The sequence below is a fragment of the Phaseolus vulgaris genome, chromosome 3, assembly GCF_051622355.1.
Source record: "Phaseolus vulgaris cultivar YP4 chromosome 3, ASM5162235v1, whole genome shotgun sequence".
Classification (NCBI taxonomy): domain Eukaryota; kingdom Viridiplantae; phylum Streptophyta; class Magnoliopsida; order Fabales; family Fabaceae; genus Phaseolus; species Phaseolus vulgaris.
Window position 1 is genome coordinate 10,434,087 of NC_143500.1, and position 20,960 is coordinate 10,455,046.

At 32.8% G+C, this 20,960-nt stretch overlaps 1 protein-coding gene across 1 annotated transcript; it reads right to left on the bottom strand.

Annotated features, from left to right (window-relative positions):
• Positions 1–5,611: 5,611 nt before the first annotated feature.
• Positions 5,612–20,864, bottom strand: LOC137806541 (cysteine synthase). The gene is made up of 10 exons (XM_068606734.1): positions 18,940–20,864; positions 18,284–18,393; positions 17,604–17,661; positions 16,302–16,565; positions 15,108–15,245; positions 14,834–14,885; positions 14,652–14,731; positions 7,077–7,136; positions 6,651–6,731; positions 5,612–5,898 (listed from the first exon to the last, which is right to left on the bottom strand). Exons 1-10 carry the CDS (start codon positions 19,165–19,167, stop codon positions 5,806–5,808), a joined length of 1,164 nt encoding a protein of 387 aa, XP_068462835.1. The 5' UTR covers positions 19,168–20,864; the 3' UTR covers positions 5,612–5,805.
• Positions 20,865–20,960: the final 96 nt, after the last annotated feature.

Consider the following 20,960-nt stretch of genomic DNA (forward strand, 5'->3'; position numbering starts at 1 on the left):
AAGAAACACAAGAACATGGTGCAACATTATCCTTAAACTCAAGAATAACCCTTTTTTTTTAGAATTAGACATATCTGGATGTGAAGCTCTGATCCACCTCATGCAATTGTCCTTCAATTTAGAAAAAGTTGATGGAAGCCAGTGGAAGACTTGTAGAAATCCATGGGGAAAACCAATCCTAAACTCAAAATTTAGGTGTAGAAAGAACCAAAAGGTGATATTATTTGAGTTTAAGTTGTAAGACTAACCTATGTGACGTCACAAAAATTAAAAGGTGTAAGACCAACCCATAGGAGGGCAACACCAATTGAATTTTAAGACCATCACTTTAGGACGACATAAAACTTTTGATTGCGACATGGTGTTTTTTGGAATATGAAGAGTGTTTTACATCGTAATTTATTGATTTTTACGTTAGATAAACATCTTCACCTCATATACTCGGCTTGAGGTTAGAGGACTCTTGTTATCTCCTATTAAAATGAAATATAATTTATTTAAAGAGTTTGTTATAAGACCTATTAATATTAACATAGGGATTGAATAAAATTACATAGAATCTTAACAAAAAATATAGAGGGATATATTTTTGTGATACTTGAAATTAGTTGAGGAAAATTTTAAAAATTAAATGATATTACTTAAGATTTAGAAGATAATTAATAATTAACTAAAACTTATAAATACACCCATCATGATATACAAAATGGAAGAAAGAAAAGAACAAAAATATTATGATTTGAGGTAATTTAAACTTTTGAAGTGAGCAAAAGAAACAAACCAAAATAAAAATTTATAAATATTCATCAAAGCATAAATTTGCATTAACAATGTTATTGCTTGGTTGGTACGTTGATAATTAAATATTTAGAATTAGTTTACTAACTATGTACACACATATTTAGACTACAAAAATATAATAGAATTAGTTAGTGTGTACTTCACCAATGCTATATACTATTTATTTTTAAATTATATATTCTCAACGTTTAATTTAGTAATAATATTAAATTATTTTTCTTACTTTATCCTATTAACAATATGTTAAACCGACGCCTATGTTCATGTTTTTAAAATTTCTCCAATTTAAAATCTATGATCCGACACTATTTCTTATTCAGTATCGACTTGTTTTTCTTAGGTTTTTTTAATTTTAATATGATGCTAAAATACTTCTCTTAAATGGCGTGTCCGTGTCGGATACGTGTATCGGATGCCGACACTCGTACGATCATTACATCAAAAAGTAAAATTAGCTGCAAAAGAAAGTGAGGGTGATGCTAGGAACCCTAAATAGTGTCCACTAAGCCTTCATTATTAAAAAAAATAAAATAAAGCGTGGGTTATATGGACATAAACTAAATTTTTTTTAAAAAAATTGTGTGGGTCAAACGGTCTGGAACTATAAATAATAAATAATAATAAAAATTTAAAATTTTGTAGGTTAAACCCACACAAACATAATATATATATATATATATATATATATATATATATTTAAATTAAATTTAAATATGTAATAAAATTATGAAGGTTAAGCTCAAGCTTGTTTAAAAATTGTGTGGTCAATCCGTTGACTAAGCCCACGCTTCTTTGAATAAACAATATAAAATATGTTTAGGGTTTAGGGTTTAGGGTTTAGGGTGTGTGGACGTGTGGGGAGCATGTAAGCTAGGCCTACGCAAAAAACACACCACTTGTGTCCCACACACCCGTCACTATTTTTATGTCGAGCATATTAGCTTCCAAATTTTAATGATAACTACACTTTTGCGTCTATTTATTATAATTAATGTCCCTTTTTGACCCATGCTAATAATTTTTTGTAGTGGGTATGTATTGATAAAGTGTCAAATTCAAAAAATATTTGTTGAATTTAAGACAATTCTAACACAATTTTAAAAAGGAGAAATACAATAATTTTCTAAAAACTCAAACTTATTTTATAAATTTTTAGTATGATTATAAAAATAAGGAACAAATCTTTTTGAACCAGCCATGAAAAACATCTTTTTGTTCCAAAAGAAAATATTGAAACATACTTGTGCACATAAATTTTTATTTTTATTGTTAATTTATATAATTCATAATTATATAATATATATATATTTGTTTTCCTGTATCCTACATTTTAAAAATTATACGTATCTCCATATTTATATCCGTATTCGTGTTCGTGTCGTATCAATGTCCGTGTCTATGCTACATAAATTCTAAATGTTTTCCCCGATTTGTCTCCTCTAATTTTATTTTATTTTCTTGTGGTGCATATAATAATATAGTTGATTGAAAAAATATAACAGGGTTTAAAAATCTTTAGGTGGGATATGGTGGCGCAGAATGTTCATACTGAATGAACATAACCACAATCAGACATAGAATGTGATTCTTTCACATGGACACACATCTAACGTATTTCATTTATTAATAAGGTTGTAATGTGAAAGGGAGTAAGGTTCAGGTTCAATTTTTCTTTCTTTATATATATAATCATAATAAACTGCATCACCTAACGTCACCAAAACCACATTCGAGAAAGAAAATAGAGAAATATATGAATTGTTACAATAAATTAAACTGGAAATGAGAAATGAGTATATCAAGATTATGGTTAGCTTAAAAATTATGGGTTAGGAGAAAAAAAAAATAGTTTCTGGAAATTTGGTGATGAAAAGCATTTTATTTTTTGAATCTTATTTTAAAAATAATGTTTTCAGAAAATAATGGTTTTTTTTTTCGAAAATAGTGTTTAGTTAGATTTTTTTGCATAAATGAGAATTCAACTTTCTTTAAGTTAAAATAATTTTGTTTGCTAAAATAAAAAAGTCACATTTTATTTTATTATTTAATGTTATAAAGAATTAAAAATGTTGATAAAAAGATAATTTATTTTTAGAGTTTTAGAGAGCTTTGATAAATACTTTTAACAACTAAATATATTTTAATTATTACAAGAAAAAAATCTCTTACCAAACATCTCGAACGTCTTTTAAAATGTGATTTTAACTTGGAAATCGAATTGCAAAATATCATAGAATGCAAATTTGCACATGATGAATTCTTTACTGAATATATATTATTTCCTAGTTGTGAGTATTGGGATATTCCTTACAAGAAAAAATAAAAGTATTACTGAACATGAAGGTGAACAAATTATCATTTCGAATGTTTTCTGTATATTTAATGTCTCCTTTTGAAATGAAAACTCATTAGTAAAAAGCTTGTTAACTTAATCTATTAATTTTTTTGGTACATGTTAAAAAATTAAACTATTGTTGATGATGGTCCCCTTCAACCCGTGCCCTCAGTTTATGCGTTGCATTGTTGGAATCCACGAGGCATAGTGCGTTCACTCAGAAATTGCACATCACAGTGCCTAGATAAAATTCATTACAAAATTAACTTCACCTCTTAATTCTTATATTCATTTCATCATTTTCATTTTTTATCATGTCACTTTTTCTTTCCTCTCTCAAAGTATATATTAAGAAATTAAGAAGTGTAATTTAAGTAGAACTCAATCTTATAAAATCAATATTTATAAGATGAGGTTTGCACTTACTCATATACTATGAAGTGTCTTAATTTTTAGTTAATGTGAGGTTTGCACTTACTCATTTACGAGACTATATATTTATGGGTAGTTCAATAGTGACTCGATAACAGGTGATTTACTAGAATAGGCTCAAAATGACTCTAATACCATAGTAAAAAGTGGATTTTAAGTATAAGTCAATCTAATAAAACAGATTTATAAAATAAAATTTGCATCGATTCATATAATATGAAATGTCCTATAATCTAATCGATGTGAAATCTCATTAAATACATCCCAAAGATCAAAGGGAATGAAAAAAAAAAATCATATTCTTTTCATAAGCATAGCATGCCCTTTACCTAACTAGTAGCTTCTACCTAGGTATGAGGTGGTCCTGAGATTCCCTCCCACTGGTGGTTCATATATATTCTTGAGTTTATATGGGAAGGGAAAGATAAAGTAGCTTTTTGAGGTTTGAGCTTTTGGGCATGTGACTTATATTTTAGAAAAATGGAAGTGCCCTTTTGTTTCTAAGTTCAGAGCCACTCAATTGTTATATAAGAATTGATCTGAGGGAAGTGGTGTGAAAAAATAATGTGCAAATAAGGTTTCCCTATCAGTATGGCAAACATGCCAATGCTTTATATTTTACTGCATTGTGAACGAATGTGAAGTCCACCGTGATGGCTGCGCCAACCAAACACAAAGCCAGTTCTTCAAACATGATTTATATTTTTATATATTAAATTACTTAATTATGATCATGATTAAAATTAATTTGTAAGTATTTAAATTGCAATATTATTTATATTTTTTCAAACATTACAATATAAAACTTTAAATTTGTAAATTATATTCTAGTTGTCAAATTACTTATGAACTTATCTATGGGTTCATTTTGTTATTCTTAACTTATAATATGCACCAGTAAAGAGGTGACTCCACTTTGGTCCATTATTAACATATTAGTCAAAAGAAACCAAATCAACCGGTTTTATCACTCATATTTGGTAGAAAGAAAATAATTAATTAAGAAATAAGGTTAAGCAGAAATTAAATATATAAAATTGAGTATGTAAAATATATTTAAGAGTATTTGGTTTAGGAAAAATAGAGAAAATATTAGGGAAGAGAAAAATAGAAGAGAAAAACGTAAAAAAAATCCATTTTTTACAAAAGAAAATCATGTAAGATATTTTTTTTCTTCTGCTCTCTCATTTTTCATCCATTTCTCCTCTCTAAAGTGACGATGGAGAAAGATACACAAATTCCTCCTAAATCTTGTACCCTTCTCTTCACACTACATACTACTACTACATGATGATGGAAGAAGAGAACCACTGTGTATATTTTGTTGATTTCTCAGTGGACTATCCTTTATTTGGCTGATTCTCACTGTGCACCACATCAATTTAAATACGCACCCAATGCAACAAATCAATTTAAATATGCATTAATATACTCACATAAAATATCCATTTTGCCTTTATGATTTAAAAAACTTTATTTTTTTGAATATTTATAACCATAAATTAAATTACAAAGTTCCAAATATACAAATGAATGTGTTCTGACAAGATGAATTTATTTTAGATTAAATTACCCTGTAGGTTTACACTAAGTATTTTCATTTATCCCCTTCATACTAGTCTTCTCATATTTGAAAACTCAGAACCCAAAATTCTCAATCAAAATTTTCAGCTACTATTCTTATCTCTACAAGTCTTCTCAAGTATTTTTTTTACAGGGATTTTCATATTTCCACTTTATAGCAATTCTTTCTGCGAACTGACAAATGAGTCAAAACAGTTAATTTTCTATAATAGTTAGACAGAAAGATCCAACTACAATACAAATACAAGCTCAAATTGAAAAAAACCATTCAAAAATGTAGTTAAAATTATCAAATAATTTATTGATTACAGTAATTTAACCTTTCTTTTACCGGTGAAAATAGACGAGCGAGAGTCCAGAGGAAGGGGATGGACAAAAAGCAACAGATAAACAATTTCACCAATTATATTTTATAAGCGATGCGAAAGCAATACAAATAATTCCTACTGCATCTGAAAGTTTTATTCCAAAGAAGAAAATAAACTCTTATTCATTCAAGGGTCATTAGTACGTGCTGTAAGTCAAATCAACGACCTGTATACAGTTATCTAATTTCGTAACAGTAAAAAATGAGAAACACGGAGATAGTACGAAATTGTCATACAAATACTCGAGGAAAATGTGAAGAAGAAACATTAATAAGCAAGGTCGATTCATGGCTCAGGTTGCATTTTCTCACATTCTTCCCGAATTGACTGGAAAAGAATAGTAGACAAATATCTTTCACCAAAGCTTGGGAAGACAACCTGCTAGCAACAAATATTTTGCGTAATGAAATTAGAGTAACTAATACTGAAATTTCAATATCATATGAAGCATTAAATGCGGAAAAGATAAAGTTGGCAGAAAACAACAGACGAGAAACATTTAAACAAACAGAAAAGAAAATTTGAGGATGTAAGTGATTCTCTTTCTGGCTACGTACCAAAAACCCATCCCTCTCCCAGTAGGAGAATAAAAATTTAATTTAAATTATATAATTCAGGCCAGTTGTGCAACCATAAAAGAGAGGAAAAAGAAAAGAAACTTAGCAACAATAATATCGGGGAAAAGCACATAATAATAAACAATGAAAAGCTTTTGCAGCCTTTTAAGCCTGAATTCAAGGTGGATTCGCACTGAGCACACTGGAGAAAAATCAATGTATAACCATGAATGCAGAAGGAAGGGCAAATAGGACAAGATAACCATGTATAAGCTAAATGTATGCAAATTAACAGTGTCCTACAATGCAAGCAACCCGATATTTATACTTATAAAACATCATATACCAGTGAACATGGCATAATCTGCAACAAGAACCAAAATCTAGACCTTGTCTTGAAGGTTAGGTAGTTAAGTAAAAAACATAATATGATCAGATTGGTAAAATAAGAACTCTATCAGCATGATGCTTTTGTAAAATCAGCAAAGATCCATCTCACATTCTAGATGGAGTAAATTCCTTGAACAACTACTATGTATAGATTTTGATATTTTTTGTAGGAGATATACATACCCCAATAAGCTTTCCTGCATTTTCAGGCCTCTTTCCAACCTTCAATGCAGCTGCGGCAGCAGCTCCAGAAGAAATTCCCACCTGTTCTCCAATTGAAGGTAGCATGTAAGAGGCAAAGTATAAAGCAAACAGATATGAACTTTACATTGATATCAGAATTGAGGTGTGACAAGATTTGAAGAAAATTAACTCCAAACATGCAGGCTAGATAAGACACATATGTTCTTAATGTCCTATAAACAGGGTTTGGCAAGTAACATTCTTGAATATAAACTAACGTTTAATACGGTGAGTTTTCTAAATAACATGACATGATTGTTTCAACCAACTCTGGCATGTCTCGTTGTGTGTAAGTGCGAACATGCACACCAGAACACATTAAGAAACTTAAATTACACAAAGGGTTGAAAAATATGAAGGACTAACCAGCAAGCCTTCCTGGAGTGCTAATTGTTTTGCAGTTTCAACTGATTCATCACTTGATATCTGCCAAATTCACAAAAAGAGGAGAGTAATTATAATACAGACAAAGAAAGTCATGACATTCAGTATTTATCCAGGTCAGGTGGTTCCCATATCACCATTGTCATACTGGTCCTGAATTAAGAAAGAGAATCAATCTCCTGAATTAACAAGAAGCCATGTATAAAGAAATGTTCATTATTGACCAGTACAGTAAGCAAATGCTTACAGAGATAAAGCAAGTCTAAAAGCCAAATGTCCATGAAATATAAACTCTCTGTTCATTAACCAATTTTGCATAATTCATTCCTGTCCAGGATGAAAGATAACCTCTATTTTCTACTGTGCAAAGTATACCAGTATAACATGTTCAAATGTGTAACCTAACGTGAATATCAACAAAGCTTGCCGTACAAATCAAGTAATTAAACTTTAGCAACAGATGATACTTAATATATGTGAATAATTCAACTAAATACTACAAGTATGCATGTGATAAAATCAGAAAGAAACACACAAGTTCTCAAAAATGTATCAAACATTATTTCCCATTTTGTTACGATGACCAAAAATACATCAATAAAAATCCCTTAGTCTTTTTTAACAAAGAGGGACCTAGTTCCATACAAGGGTAAGTAGATGTTGGGTACCAGAGTAACATCATAAGAGGAACAAAAGGGACAATAGGCAATCATGTAATTTTACTAAAAGAAAGAAAATTACAATACCTGTCTTTCTAACTCCAAGGAGAAAACAATAACACCCTCTTTCGGAAATAGGAAAAACAATTACAAGGAGAACCTTGAAAGAGAAATTATTTTTCCTCTCTTAGTTTTTCTCTCAAGCACTAAAGCAATAGAAGAGAGAATGAAGTGATTTTTGTGTTTTACTAAGAAAACATTGTGTTCCTCGTATAACAAGAAAAGTAAGCACCAAAGTAATTTTTTTTCGATTTTCCCATATTCTCTTGAAGATTTTGATGAAATTAATCAAATCTTCACACCATGCTTTATTCTTTGCCATCGTATTTCTTTTTTTTTATAGGCCATAGTAAGATCGAACCCATATCAACTTGTTAATGCTAACTAGCTTTGTCATAACATCTGCTAGGTTTTCATTGATGTGAATCTTTTTCATATCCACACTTCATTTCATTGTTCTACTACTTTTCAAACAAAGTGGTAGTATATACCTATATGCTTTGTCCTGGAATAAAAGGCAAGATTCCTTACAATGTGTCACAATATACAATAAGCTTTTATTGTTTGGGCGCAAGTTCCTCCATTAACCTTTGAATCCAAATAGCTTCCTTGCATGCTTGAGTAGCTACCATGTACTCAGCTTCTATAGTAGACAGAACTACAACATCCTGTAATTTAGATAACCAACTATTGTCCCTCCCTACAAGTGTAGACACATAAGCAGTAGCCGATCTCCTTTTATCAAGATCACCAGCAAAATCAGAATCAACATAGCCTTTGACAACTAACTCTGATCCTCCAAAACATAATGCATCACCTAAGGTTCCTTTGATGTATTTAAGGATCCTCTTAATAACACTCCAATGCTCTCCACCAGGATTTTCCATGAATATACTAATCACTATTGTTTGTGCAATATCTGGTCTTGGAGAAATCATGACATACATAAGGCTTCCCACCACCAATGCATACGATATTCGAGACATTTTCCTCCTTGTTGCTTCATTGTTTAGACTCATACTTGAGGATAACTTACAATTGATAGGAAATGGGATAGAAATTGGCTTGCAATCTTGCATGTTAAAGCGTCGCAAGATTTTCTATAAGTAATTTTTCTAAGAAAGTGAAATATTCCGATCTTTTCCATCTTAGTGAATTTACATCCCTAAAATCTTGTTTGTTGGTCCCAAATCATTCATATCAAACTCCCTAGCCAATCGTGCCTTCAATTCTTGGATTCGAGATTTGTTAGGGCCTACCACCATGTCATCCACATACAACAAGATTATAAAATCATTCTCATGAAACCAATTGTAATATGTACAATGGTCTGAACTTAGTTTGTTGTAACCAAGGCTAATAATGAAGGAATCAAATCTCTTATACAACACTTGGGCTCTACTTTAAGCCGTATAGAAATTTGGTCAAACTGCAAACCAAGTTTTCTTGTCCTTTAAAGCCTTTTGGTTGAAGCATATATATTTCTTCTTCAAATTCTCCATGAAGAAAAACAATTTTTACATCCAATTGCTCAAAATGTAAATCAAATGTAGCACACAAGGCTAAAACAACTCTAATTGTTGTCAATCTAACGACTGGAGAGAATATTTCACTGAAGTCAATGCCTTCTTTCTAAGCATATCCCCTTTACTACCAATCTAGCACAATATCATTTCACTTGATCATTGTCATCTCATTTGATCTTATAGACCCCTTTGCAACCAATGGCTTTCCTATCTTTTGGAAAATCAACAAGCTTCCATGTCTTGTTTCTGTGAAGAGCCTCTATTTCTTCTTGCATCGTCGTCATCCACATAGAACCATATGAACCACTCACAACCTCCTGAAAAATTGAAGGCTCTCCTTCATTTAGAAGACAATTCCCACCATGGCTTGTCATAACATATTGAGTGCCAAGATGGTTTAACATGTTCTCCTATATGATGGCAGAGCCCCAGCAAAGGACCAACTACTAGGGCAATGGCTAGAAGGATACAAGGAGAGACATACTCTTATATATATTTAAATCCATGACCTAGTTGTAAAAATTAGAATAGGATTTTATTTCCTTGCAAAATAAATTGGACCAAGTAGTGTAGAATTAGGCTTGTATTTGCCTTCAATTAGAATAGGGTTATGTGTTCCTACTAGGGAGATGGGACCTAGAGAACTATTGAAGTCTTCTTCTCCTTCCTTCGGTCGGTCAGGTTGTTGCGTGATGAACTGGGATTCTTCTCGTCCTCCTACTTCTCCTTCGGCACTCAGTCTCGGGTGAACACCAGATGGTGGGGGTACCTGCGAAGGCACTCCGACGCTCAAGTCAGTAAAGCGGGTGATGGTGTTCTGGTAGGTGAACAGTAATAAATGACGTACCTTACTCCTTGGGATGCGTGCTATTTATATTACTCTAATGGGCCTACCTTGTTGGGCCCAATTATCGGAGTGGATACCGCTTAGGGTTGTATTACCTAATTCTTAATGACGGATTAACTTCATTGACCTTGATTTGAGCATTAACGGTAATATGGGTCGGCCATCGGTTAGGTTTCCCTGGTCTCGGTCGTCTCGGTCAACTCTTCTAAGGTCTCGGCCAGGTAGATCGTCGGCCTCGGCGTCTCGACCTGATTTCCCCTGGTAGACCAGGGTCTCGGTCAGCCAAGTGGGTCTCGGGCAGGGAGACCAGGGGTCAGCCTCGCCCATACCGGTACATTATGGTTATGGTTTCTAAACCTACCTAGGGTTTAATTGGGCTCAATTTTGGCCCATCATAAACCCTAGGTCGTCACATGAGACCTTCCACGCCTAGGTTAAACACGGTTCACATTGTCATTACACTTGCCATGTGACTAGCTTTGGCACCTAGGTTTGAATTCAATTCTCCCACCAATTTCCCTTGCAATGGTTAGGGTTTCTAAACCTACCTAGGGTTTAATTGGACTCAATTTTGGCTCATTGTAAACCCTAGGTCAGTCACATGAGACCTTACATGCCTAGGTTAAACACATGATTCACATTGCCATTACACTTGCCATGTGACTAGCTTTGGTGCCTAGGTTTGAATTCAAATCTCCCACCATTTTACCATGTAAATGGTCAGGCCCTTCACCTATAAATAAGAGTGCTTGGCTCATGAATTTTCAGTTCAAATACATATGAGCTATGCTGCCAAATTGTAGTCAAACTCTCCTCTTGTGTCCTCTCTTTAGGATAGACACTTTGTTTGATCTCTCTCACCTTTCTCCAAGTGATTAGGCCTCACCTATCACTCTCCACACACTTCACAGCTACTCCAAGGCTCCTAGAACTCCTTAAGTTCCTCCTTGACTCCAATCAACCATTGCTTATGCCATTTCAATCCAAACAATTGAAGAAACAAGCCAAATCGTGAAGATGCAAGCTATCACTTTCAATCATCAAAGTCCTCCATTACTAATCTCATTTGGCTTTTGTTCTTCATGCTCTTGTTCTGACTCAGAAGAATCATCCAAAGACTTCTTCTCTGTTTGTATTATGGCAGTGTCTTTTGTAAAGCTATCATTTGTTTTCTCATTTTGCAGTTCATTTTCCGCAAAAACTGCATCCCTGCTAACAACAACCTTGTGGATAGTGGGATCTCATAGGTGATACCCCTTCACATTCTCACCATAGCCCAAGAATATATATTTCCTAGATTTTGGATCCAACTTTGTTCTTTCTTAAGAGTTGTACATCACATATAAATTACATTCTCAGCATCCTTGCTACATCCATGCTAACAACAACCTTGTGGATAGTGGGATCTCACAGGTGATACCCCTTCACATTCTCAGCATAGCTCAAGAATATATGGACGAAAGGCAAGTATAAAAAGGTTCAAATAGTCTATGGTAACTCAAAGTAGCATAATGTGGAGCGGGATTGCGGATAGAATGAGTAGCTTTACATATGGCAATTAGAAGATTAGGTTCAGCTATTGGAGCCGAAAGGGGTGGAGGTGTTGGCATTAGAAGAGAGTCATTTGATGGACATTGGGAAGTATGAGGACTATACACCTAAAGAGTAGGTGGAGGTAGTGAATCTTTAGGTGCACTAGGCACAACAAGAGGATCACAAAGAACAAGAATACTAACTTGATTAGATGGAGACACAAAAGGAGAAGGAGAAGATTTAAAGTAAAGGGAAAACTCACTGAAGATGACTGCTGAAATAAAATAGCGGTAAGAGAAGGTGAGAAATATTTAACTCCTTTTGTGATTGAGTGAACCCTAGAAAGACATATTTGTGTGACCTAGGAAATAATTTACCAAGACCATAACTAAAATTATGAACAAAGCATGTGGATCCAAAAACTTTGGGAGGTAAGGGGTAAAGAGGGTTATGAGGAAATAAAATAGAATGAGGAATTTTGTTTTCTAAAACTAAAGATGACATGCGATTAATGAGATAACATGCACTAAGAACAACATCACCCAAAAAACGTTGAAAAACCTCACCATGGATTAAAATAGTATGAGTTGTTTCAACAAGATGTCTATTCCTGCGCTTAACCACCCCATTTTGTTGAGATGTATAAACACACGAAGTTTGATGAATAATGCCATGAGATGATAAAGTTTTAACATAATAAGAAAGATACTTATGCCTTATCACTGCATAAAATACGAATAGAAATTCCAAATTGATTTTTTATTTCATTGTAGAAGGTTTGAAATATAGAAAACAACTCAACGATTTTTCATTAAAAACACCCAAGTAATTAAAAACACCCAAGTACATCTTGAATAATCATCAATAAAGGTAACAAAATATAGAAATCCTAAATTACACATAATACGACTTGGTCCCCAAATGTCAGAGTGAACTAAGGCAAAAAAGGAATGAAGCAATGTTGTGAAAATTGCAAGTATATGTATACTCGCTCGATTCAACGTTTTTGGGAAGAGATCGAGCTGACTCGCATGGAGGATCGTTGGTTAAGCGGATCGAAACGAATTTGCAAGTACGTATCTGGATCAGAGGATCTTTGACTGTCTTCGATCCGTTACATGGGTTAGTACATCGCACAACTTTGAAATTGCGATCACTGAACCTTAAAAAAATCCCCAAATCCAACCTCATTCACTGAAACCACATCACTAACAGCTTCGCCACTGGCATCTCCATCGCGCATGCCTGTCGTTCTCCTCACCGTAAACGACGACACTTCTGTTCTCCGTGCTCGCGTTTGACACTGTTGCATCATTCAAGATCGCACGAACTACTTGCCATCGAAGTCGCCATCACACTCGCCGCAAGCGCGCTCGCCATTGTCGCGCCCCTGCCATTGCACTCGCCACGCTCCTCTCTATTCTTGTGTTGTCACAGAGGGAGAGCTCATCTTTTATATACTAATTGTTTTAATTAAATTTTTATTTCAGTCGTGGAACTATTCCTCTCTTGTTTTAGTTTTTTGTTGTGTTGGTTGATAATTATAATGGCAAGTGGAAGGTCTGATCATGCGTGGAAGCATTGTGTTTCTATTGATGGGAAAGCGAGAAACTTAAAATGTAAATATTGTGAGAAAGTATTAACATGAGGGATTTATAAATTGTGTTATGTATTAAATATAATTTTTTATATAGAAAATTACTAGAAAAAGAACTACGAATGTGTTTCCCCCTAACTAACATGACTCAAACGATAAACTTGATAAATTAGACAAACTTAGAACAAGTTGTTGCATCTTGATAGTTGTCCGATAGTGGGTGGCACGGCCCAACAAACTCTTGTTAGGATAGTCTCTAAATAGCTCTAATATCATATTAAGTAGTAGACTTTAAGCCTAACTCAACCTTATAAAAATGACTCATAAGGTGAGATTTTCCCTCACTTATATACTATGAAATGTTCTTATCTCTAGTTGATATGGGATCTCCAACAGATAGAAATATCTAACAATATCTAATAATATCTGATAATATCTAATAATATCTAATAGTTAGGAAATATGTGAAGGCTGCCACGTGTCAATAGCTTAGAGGATATATTTGTTAAGTGTTAGTTGTACCAGTTTTGCTATATATGGCTACTTCTATCTTTTTTGGGTATCTTGCAATTGATTCATCAAATTTTTGTAATTCTGCCCTTCATCTTAATAAAGTTTTCAGAACTTTTCTTTTCTTGGGTTCCCTATTCTCCCCAAGTTCTTTGAATCTTTTGTGTTCCTAGAACTAGAAAATTTTATAACATCATATATCTGAAAACAACTTTAATTCCATAAATCTAAATAAAATAACAAATCTATACAATCTAACTCTAAACAATTATTTAATTATTAATATTTTCCTCACCATCAACTTCACTTGTAACTAAATTCTAAAAAACATGCCTAAATGAAAATCATTAACAATTGATATAAAGGTATTATTGTTAAATTTGAAATTAAATATTAAAAAAAATATTTTAGAAGCGGACATAGAATGTTAATTATATACATTTATATAGACCCTCACACTTAGATATTTAAATATTAACAGATAGCGGGTGTCAGCAAAATATGGATATCATGGTACCCATACCTACTCTATAAACAATCGGTTAATTAAAAGTATCCATTTTGTTTTACCCGCAGATATTTGTAGATATGAATTTCTTTGTCATTCCTAAATAAGAGGAAGAATATCTCTTCCAATCTAGTTCAATTGTCTGAAGAAATACATGCAACAGAATCAAGCACAATGATTCAAATGTCAGATTCCGAAGAATTCTGCTTTTGAAAATAATTAGTAGCAAAGTTTAAAACACTCGGTTTGGGAAACAACAATACTCATTAGATTATAACATAAATAGAAAAAGACAACTGGAAAGTGTAAGAACAGACCGCTATAACTTCATCAAGCACATCTTGATCCAAATTCCTGGGCACAAAACCAGCTCCAATACCCTGAATTTTGTGAGGTCCTGTAGTTCAGCAGAAAATAGAAAAGATACAGCTTCTTAAAAAGAAATTAAAATTAAAATAGTGGATTTGGAATATGTAGAAATTTTTTTCTGGTTTTGTACCTGGCTTTCCGCCTGAAAGTATGTTGCTTTCCAGAGGCTCTACACCAATAACCTGATACATATTGAAAAATAACTTAAAGGAACCCAATAACATAGAAAGCTTTCCTAAAAGAAATGTGCTTTAGATGATAAGACATGAGCAGTGAATGGAGTATATAGATTGATATACACTTGCACCAAGTATTTTATGTATGGAGCATTCCTTTCCGCCATTATTTTGATTGATACTATCACATAAATTTGGGTTTGGCAATGCCATTGAAAAAGATGATACCTGTATTTTTGGGTTTTGTTGTTTTAAGAATTGGCCAGCTCCAGAAACAGTTCCGCCAGTTCCAATTCCTGCAACTAAAATATCTATCTTTCCCCTTGTATCTTCCCATATCTCTGGACCAGTTGTCTCAAAATGAACCTGTATAGTTGAATCCAACTTTGTACATCAGATGACACGGTAGCACATCCTGCTAAATCTATTTAGGACATTTCAATCAAGTTGGTTATATTGTCTCTCAATTTGAACATTTTCCCAATCCTTTTGTTTTCTGTAGCAATTTTAGAAAATAGTGCTTAGGAAGCCAAAACTTTAAAAAAAGGTTAACTGGCTGCATGACTTTGTTACTTCTAGAGAACCCTGTAACTGACTTCAATCTTGTGTATCATGTGTTATGATAAAGTCTTGCAGAAAACCCAGAACAGAAGAATGAATTAAGGAAGGGAAAGACCACAGAATAAGTGCATGTGAAAGTAATTTGAAACAGTTTATCGTGAGTACCATTACTAATGTCATCATCCCCTGGGAGAAAGTAACCCAAAAATGGGTTTGATAAAATCCTCATTGCTGCCAGCAAGTGTTTTAAAGTTAAGTTTTCATTGAAGAACAGTTCTTACTAGAATCAACAATAATATTTGTTGCAGCTGCACAAACCAAGCAACATTTTATCTCCGGATTGTTGTATGTCTGTGTGATGGACACTACACTTCATAAATGGCTATGAACATTCTAATACACTGTACAGCTGTTAGATACATAAGGGCATTGGAGTTGGAGTAGGTTCATTGGTAAGTCTGGGGAAACTTGGTTATTCTCATAATCAGAGCTATGAACATTTTCTTTTGATTATGCTCACGGGCTTGATAAGAAAATGGAGGACTGAGGTCAAAGTGCGGTGGCAGGGCACCTGGCGGTATACTTTGTTATTTGGTGCCTGTAGCTGGAACAAAATGCATTTATCTTCAAGTGAAAATTTTCTTTTGCATTTCCATTAACCTGGACTTTATGACTACGGTTTTAAATAAGGCTTCCAACCGGATATAACTAAAAGAAGCATCAATTACCAAATCTGTGTACAACTGTACAAGATACAGGTCTAACCCGGATGCTGGACCTAACGGTGCACCCTGTATAGGTTCCCATTTTCAGGAACACAGGATTCATGGACTTAAACATAGAATAAGCTGTTATAATTACCTTAGGATTTGAAGGATTATCAAATTGTTGAAGTATGTATGCATTGGGGGTATTTTTCAAAATTTCTTCAGCCTTTTGAACTGCACCATTCATGCCCTTCGCTGCATCAGTCAAAACAAGCTCAGCCCCAAATGCTTTCAAAAGAACTCGTCTTTCTAAACTCATTGAAGCAGGCATTGTCAAAATGAGTTTATATCCTCTTGAAGCTGCTATAAAGGCAAGACCAATTCCAGTGTTCCCACTGGTAGGTTCCACCAATATACTCTGAAATGCACATGAGAAGCAAGTTATCCCAGACAAAAAAAATGATCAAGCAACATTAAAATTATTTAGCCACAGCTAACCTGAAAATAAAGTTAATCACAAAAAATTATCTAGCTCCTATGAAGACCACAGTATGCAGCATAAATGTAAAGGACAGAACACTGTCTCATTCCACCCCAAAGTAAAAAGTTTGACTTGACAAAATGTTCATACTGAATCGTAGTTTTAGAATAGTCAAACCAGTAAATATCTCTGCAAAGTTGTGCAAGATGTCATTTTGATAATAGAAAAAAGTTTATAATGAACACATTGAACTCATATTAGGGCATATAAAGTCTCAACATTTTAAAAATTTGCTCATATGCAGTCACATTATAAAAGCTTAACATACACCAAAGCATGGTAGTATGATTTCTTGACAAAGGATCTGTTTGAGAAACATCTCCATAAAGACTTCTAGAGAAGAAAAAAATGAAGTGAACTTCTTCATAAATTAAATTTAACTTGTGGACAAGTAAAAGCATAAATAATTAAAGAAGCAATATGAGAGATCTTCTACAAACTAGCTTATGCATAAACTAATTTTAAATTACAAAAATGAACATTTCATTTTTTTCTTATGTTTCTCTGCTATAAGCTTTTTTTTATTGGAGAAAGGTGCACAGTTAATTTTATTGTCAACAAGGAAGTTGTATACCTGTGGTGAAGCACAAGAGTATAGAGATATTGACAAAATACACCATATACGTCAATTATGTCAGATACTATTTCTAAAAAATCATAGTTACTTCCAAAATATTATTTTTGCTTCAATTAATGCCTGCTAAGGCATTACATGTTGGACTCTAGAACAATACTGCTAAGATCAAACATAAAACAATTTTGATACCTAAATAGAAAATGCCAAGTATGGGAAGAATAAGTTGTTAAGGTGGTCTGCATTAACCATGGCTGACAAGCAGCAAGAGTTATAGTGAAATCAAATATTACAAAAAGTCACATACTATGACATCCACATTTTCTTTCTACCATTTATACCTTCCCAGGTGTTATAGCTCCTCGCTGCTCAGCATCATTTATCATGCTCAAACCAATCCTGCAAGATGAAAAATTGGAAGCATTAAAGAAAAAAAATACTAGGGACAGAGTAAACCTCCAACATGCAAATTTATGTGGCCAAATAACTTATGCAAGCGCATAGAAGCACCAGCATCAGCCTCAGGAATTTTGAGTTTATACCTAACGACAACTTAAACTATCACCAAATAATGGATACATAATCAAGTCTTTTTCACTAGTACCATAAAAAGAGTTAGATGTAATCCATATTGAAATCCAGTTCTTGAAGCTATCCTCATCAACAAATAACAACAAAAAGAATAAAAACTAGCAAAGAAATCAACAACAAAATCAAACCAGATAATTTTGTCACCTGAAACATGGACTTGTTTGGTTTGAGAAATATTTTCTATTTTAATTTTCAGCAACACACTCTTTATAATTGGTTCATCTTCCAAACAGTCATACAATTCTTACATTTTAAAGATTACGCTTAAAAAACTATCTTATTAACATTCCTTGGTCACAAATGCCAAAATCTTTGTCGCTTTATTTCATGCTGTTAAGAGATATTCACAACATCATTTTCATTGAGACTAAAAACCACGATCACAGATCTCACATGTTTAACAAGCAACTAATCAAATTCAAGTTCTTACCTGTCTTTGACACTACAACACGGTTCCATAATCTCAAGCTTTGCAGCAATATTGGCCACAGAACCCTTCGTGATATTGTTTAGGTAAACCATTGGCGTTTTCCCTATGAGCTGTGCCACGTCAGCAGCAAAAAGAACCAAATAGATTAAGATTTATCCTTGAAGCTGATTTCACACACATAAATCAAACGACAAAAGTTCCTTAATAGAATAGAAGTTTCTCCTCGGTAACCTATGTGAATATTTATCAAAAACTTTCATTTTATAGATTATGTGACTGTTTAGAGAGACTTTTGGCAGGCACCTATAGGAAGGGGCAAAAGAAAAAAAATATGAAATCATTTCTCCAACATCAAAAATTAGTTTATACCTCAACTAATTTGGAGAAGTTATTGACTGATAGCTTCATCAAAAATCTGGTTTTCATCCCATGAAGCATGAGATTTAGCTCATGCAAAAGCTAATTTAATATTTCCTTCTTATTTTTCTCTTCCAAAAATGCCAACCCTCCAAACAAACCTTATGAGAGATTAACCTCCAATTCTAACTAAGAACAACGGTAAAAGCATCTAAAGAACTCATCTAAGCTATTGTATCCCAAAGGTGAAGAAATTTCAAGCAACACATTCAGAGGCTTGAAAATTCAGTTAAACTAACCTGGGTAACATCCTCAGCAATGTTGAGACCCTCAATTTCGGTTTGGGGCTTAACGGAGACAGCTTTGCAGAAAACGGGGGAAGGCGACGAGATCCTCGTGACGAGTGGTCTCGAACAGCGGCCGCTGGCGGGCCTGAGTGAATTGGCGGTGGAGACGGTGGTGAAAGAGTGGAGAGTGGGAGCACGCGAAGAACAGGTGAAGGAGTTGACGAAGGAAGCAGAAGTCATTGTTGTTGGTGAAGGTAAGGAATTGGAGAACGACGACGTTTGTCGAGTTGAGCTGAAACTGATTTGTCGAAACGAAAATGGCAAGTTACTGCAGAATCGCACGAACTCACTTCACAGTATCCTTTTGTAGTTGCTCCCACGAATGTGCATTAAAAGATGTGTGGCAAAGGGCCAATGATAAGTTAGCAACAATAAAAATCACACATTGTTCTTCACTGTCACACTCTGTATATGACTTTTATTATTACTTTATTACTATATATAATGATTAAAAGTTATTCTTATTTTTTCTAGATAATAAGAATCACATCTATCGCATATCAATTTAATATTTGAAAAATAGTATTATTAGGAGAAAAAATTTCAGCTACATTTTAAATATTTTGAACAAGTAAAAATTAGAGTTTAGTGATCATGCTCTCGTAATCTAAAATTATTTTATATTATTGTCCAATCACAGATAATTATTTATATAGTTTTTAACTTAATTAAATATAAAGATGAATAAACCTACGAATATATTTTTTGTAAGCATGTAAAAGTAATTATTTTCGTCGGGATTAATGTGAAGTTATTAAACGTTTTAAAAAAATGAAACATTGTTTGGAATAAACATACATTTTATGATAAATATGATTTATAAATTTTCCAACAAAATATTTCTAAAAGCTAATTCCTACATATGTGATTTAATTAAAAGTAAGATATTCTCTGCGTAGTAGAACAACGCTTCAGAATAGTCTATTAAATTTGGGAAACAATGAATAGATTATCAAAGTAAAACCTGAATTAAAATTAGACAAAAATAATAATTTCCCCTGAAATTATATACGTGTTGACTTGTTCCAAATCCAAAGTGTTGACATTTTGGATAGACGCTGGATTGATGACGTGATTAAGATAACGAAAAATTATTAATTTTTGCCTGTAATAATGGTAATATTTTGAATTTTTAGAAATAAACGAAAATAACATTTTAGTCTCTTTTTAGTGATTTTAAAAATTTAATTAACAAAAATATTTATAGTTTCTGTATGATTATTGTCTTTTATATGTTTAACGTATTTGAAATCAAAATATCGTAGTATTATGAGTAAAAAAATAAAATTCAAAACTTAGCCAGTGACAAAAAATAATTGACAGATATATTTTGTATTTATTTTATAACTTCTTTTAACTTAATTTAATACAAAAGTTGACAATTTCGTTAATTTCTTTCTAAATTTAATATAAATAAGTTATCAGATAAACCTTCTTCTATGACTTTATACATCCTTCTTTACCATTATCAGTTTCACCATAAATTTAGGACATAAAATCAATTTATAAAGAAATATTTTTTTAATTGGTAAAATGACAACTGTTTATGTCTAGAGACGAATTTAGTAGTTAAAACATTATAAGATTATATATAAATAATAATAATAATAAATAAATAATATGGTGGGAAGATAAGATAAATAAATTATAATCTCATTAAATATAGGATAAGCAATGAGTAACCTTATTTTATTATCACTTTATACATATTAGACAATAATTTTTATTTTACTTTTTTTATCAATAAAGAATGAATTAAAATTAAACCTGTTTCAACACTTATACAAAGAATTACATAAAAGCCAAAACAAAACCACATAAATACAACATAAAGATTGTTGCATGTTGCTGATTATGCAAAAAAAAAAAAAAATAGCAAAAAAAACATACGATAGCAGCCCCTACCCCATATGACAGCACACAAACCATGAAAGAAGATTGTTACATGTTGCTGCAGATTATGCAAAAAAAAA

What these genes read in the sequence shown, in the direction of transcription:
- LOC137806541 (XM_068606734.1), bottom strand. Translation starts at nt 19,167, where the DNA reads ATGACTTCTGCTTCCTTCGTCAACTCCTTCACCTGTTCTTCGCGTGCT. An exon ending in TTGCTGAGGATGTTACCCAG is followed by an intron (nt 18,394 to 18,939) that starts GTTAGTTTAACT and finishes GACGTGGCACAG; the next exon opens with CTCATAGGGAAAACGCCAAT. An exon ending in CACTCCAGGAAGGCTTGCTG is followed by an intron (nt 6,732 to 7,076) that starts GTTAGTCCTTCA and finishes ATTGGAGAACAG; the next exon opens with GTGGGAATTTCTTCTGGAGC.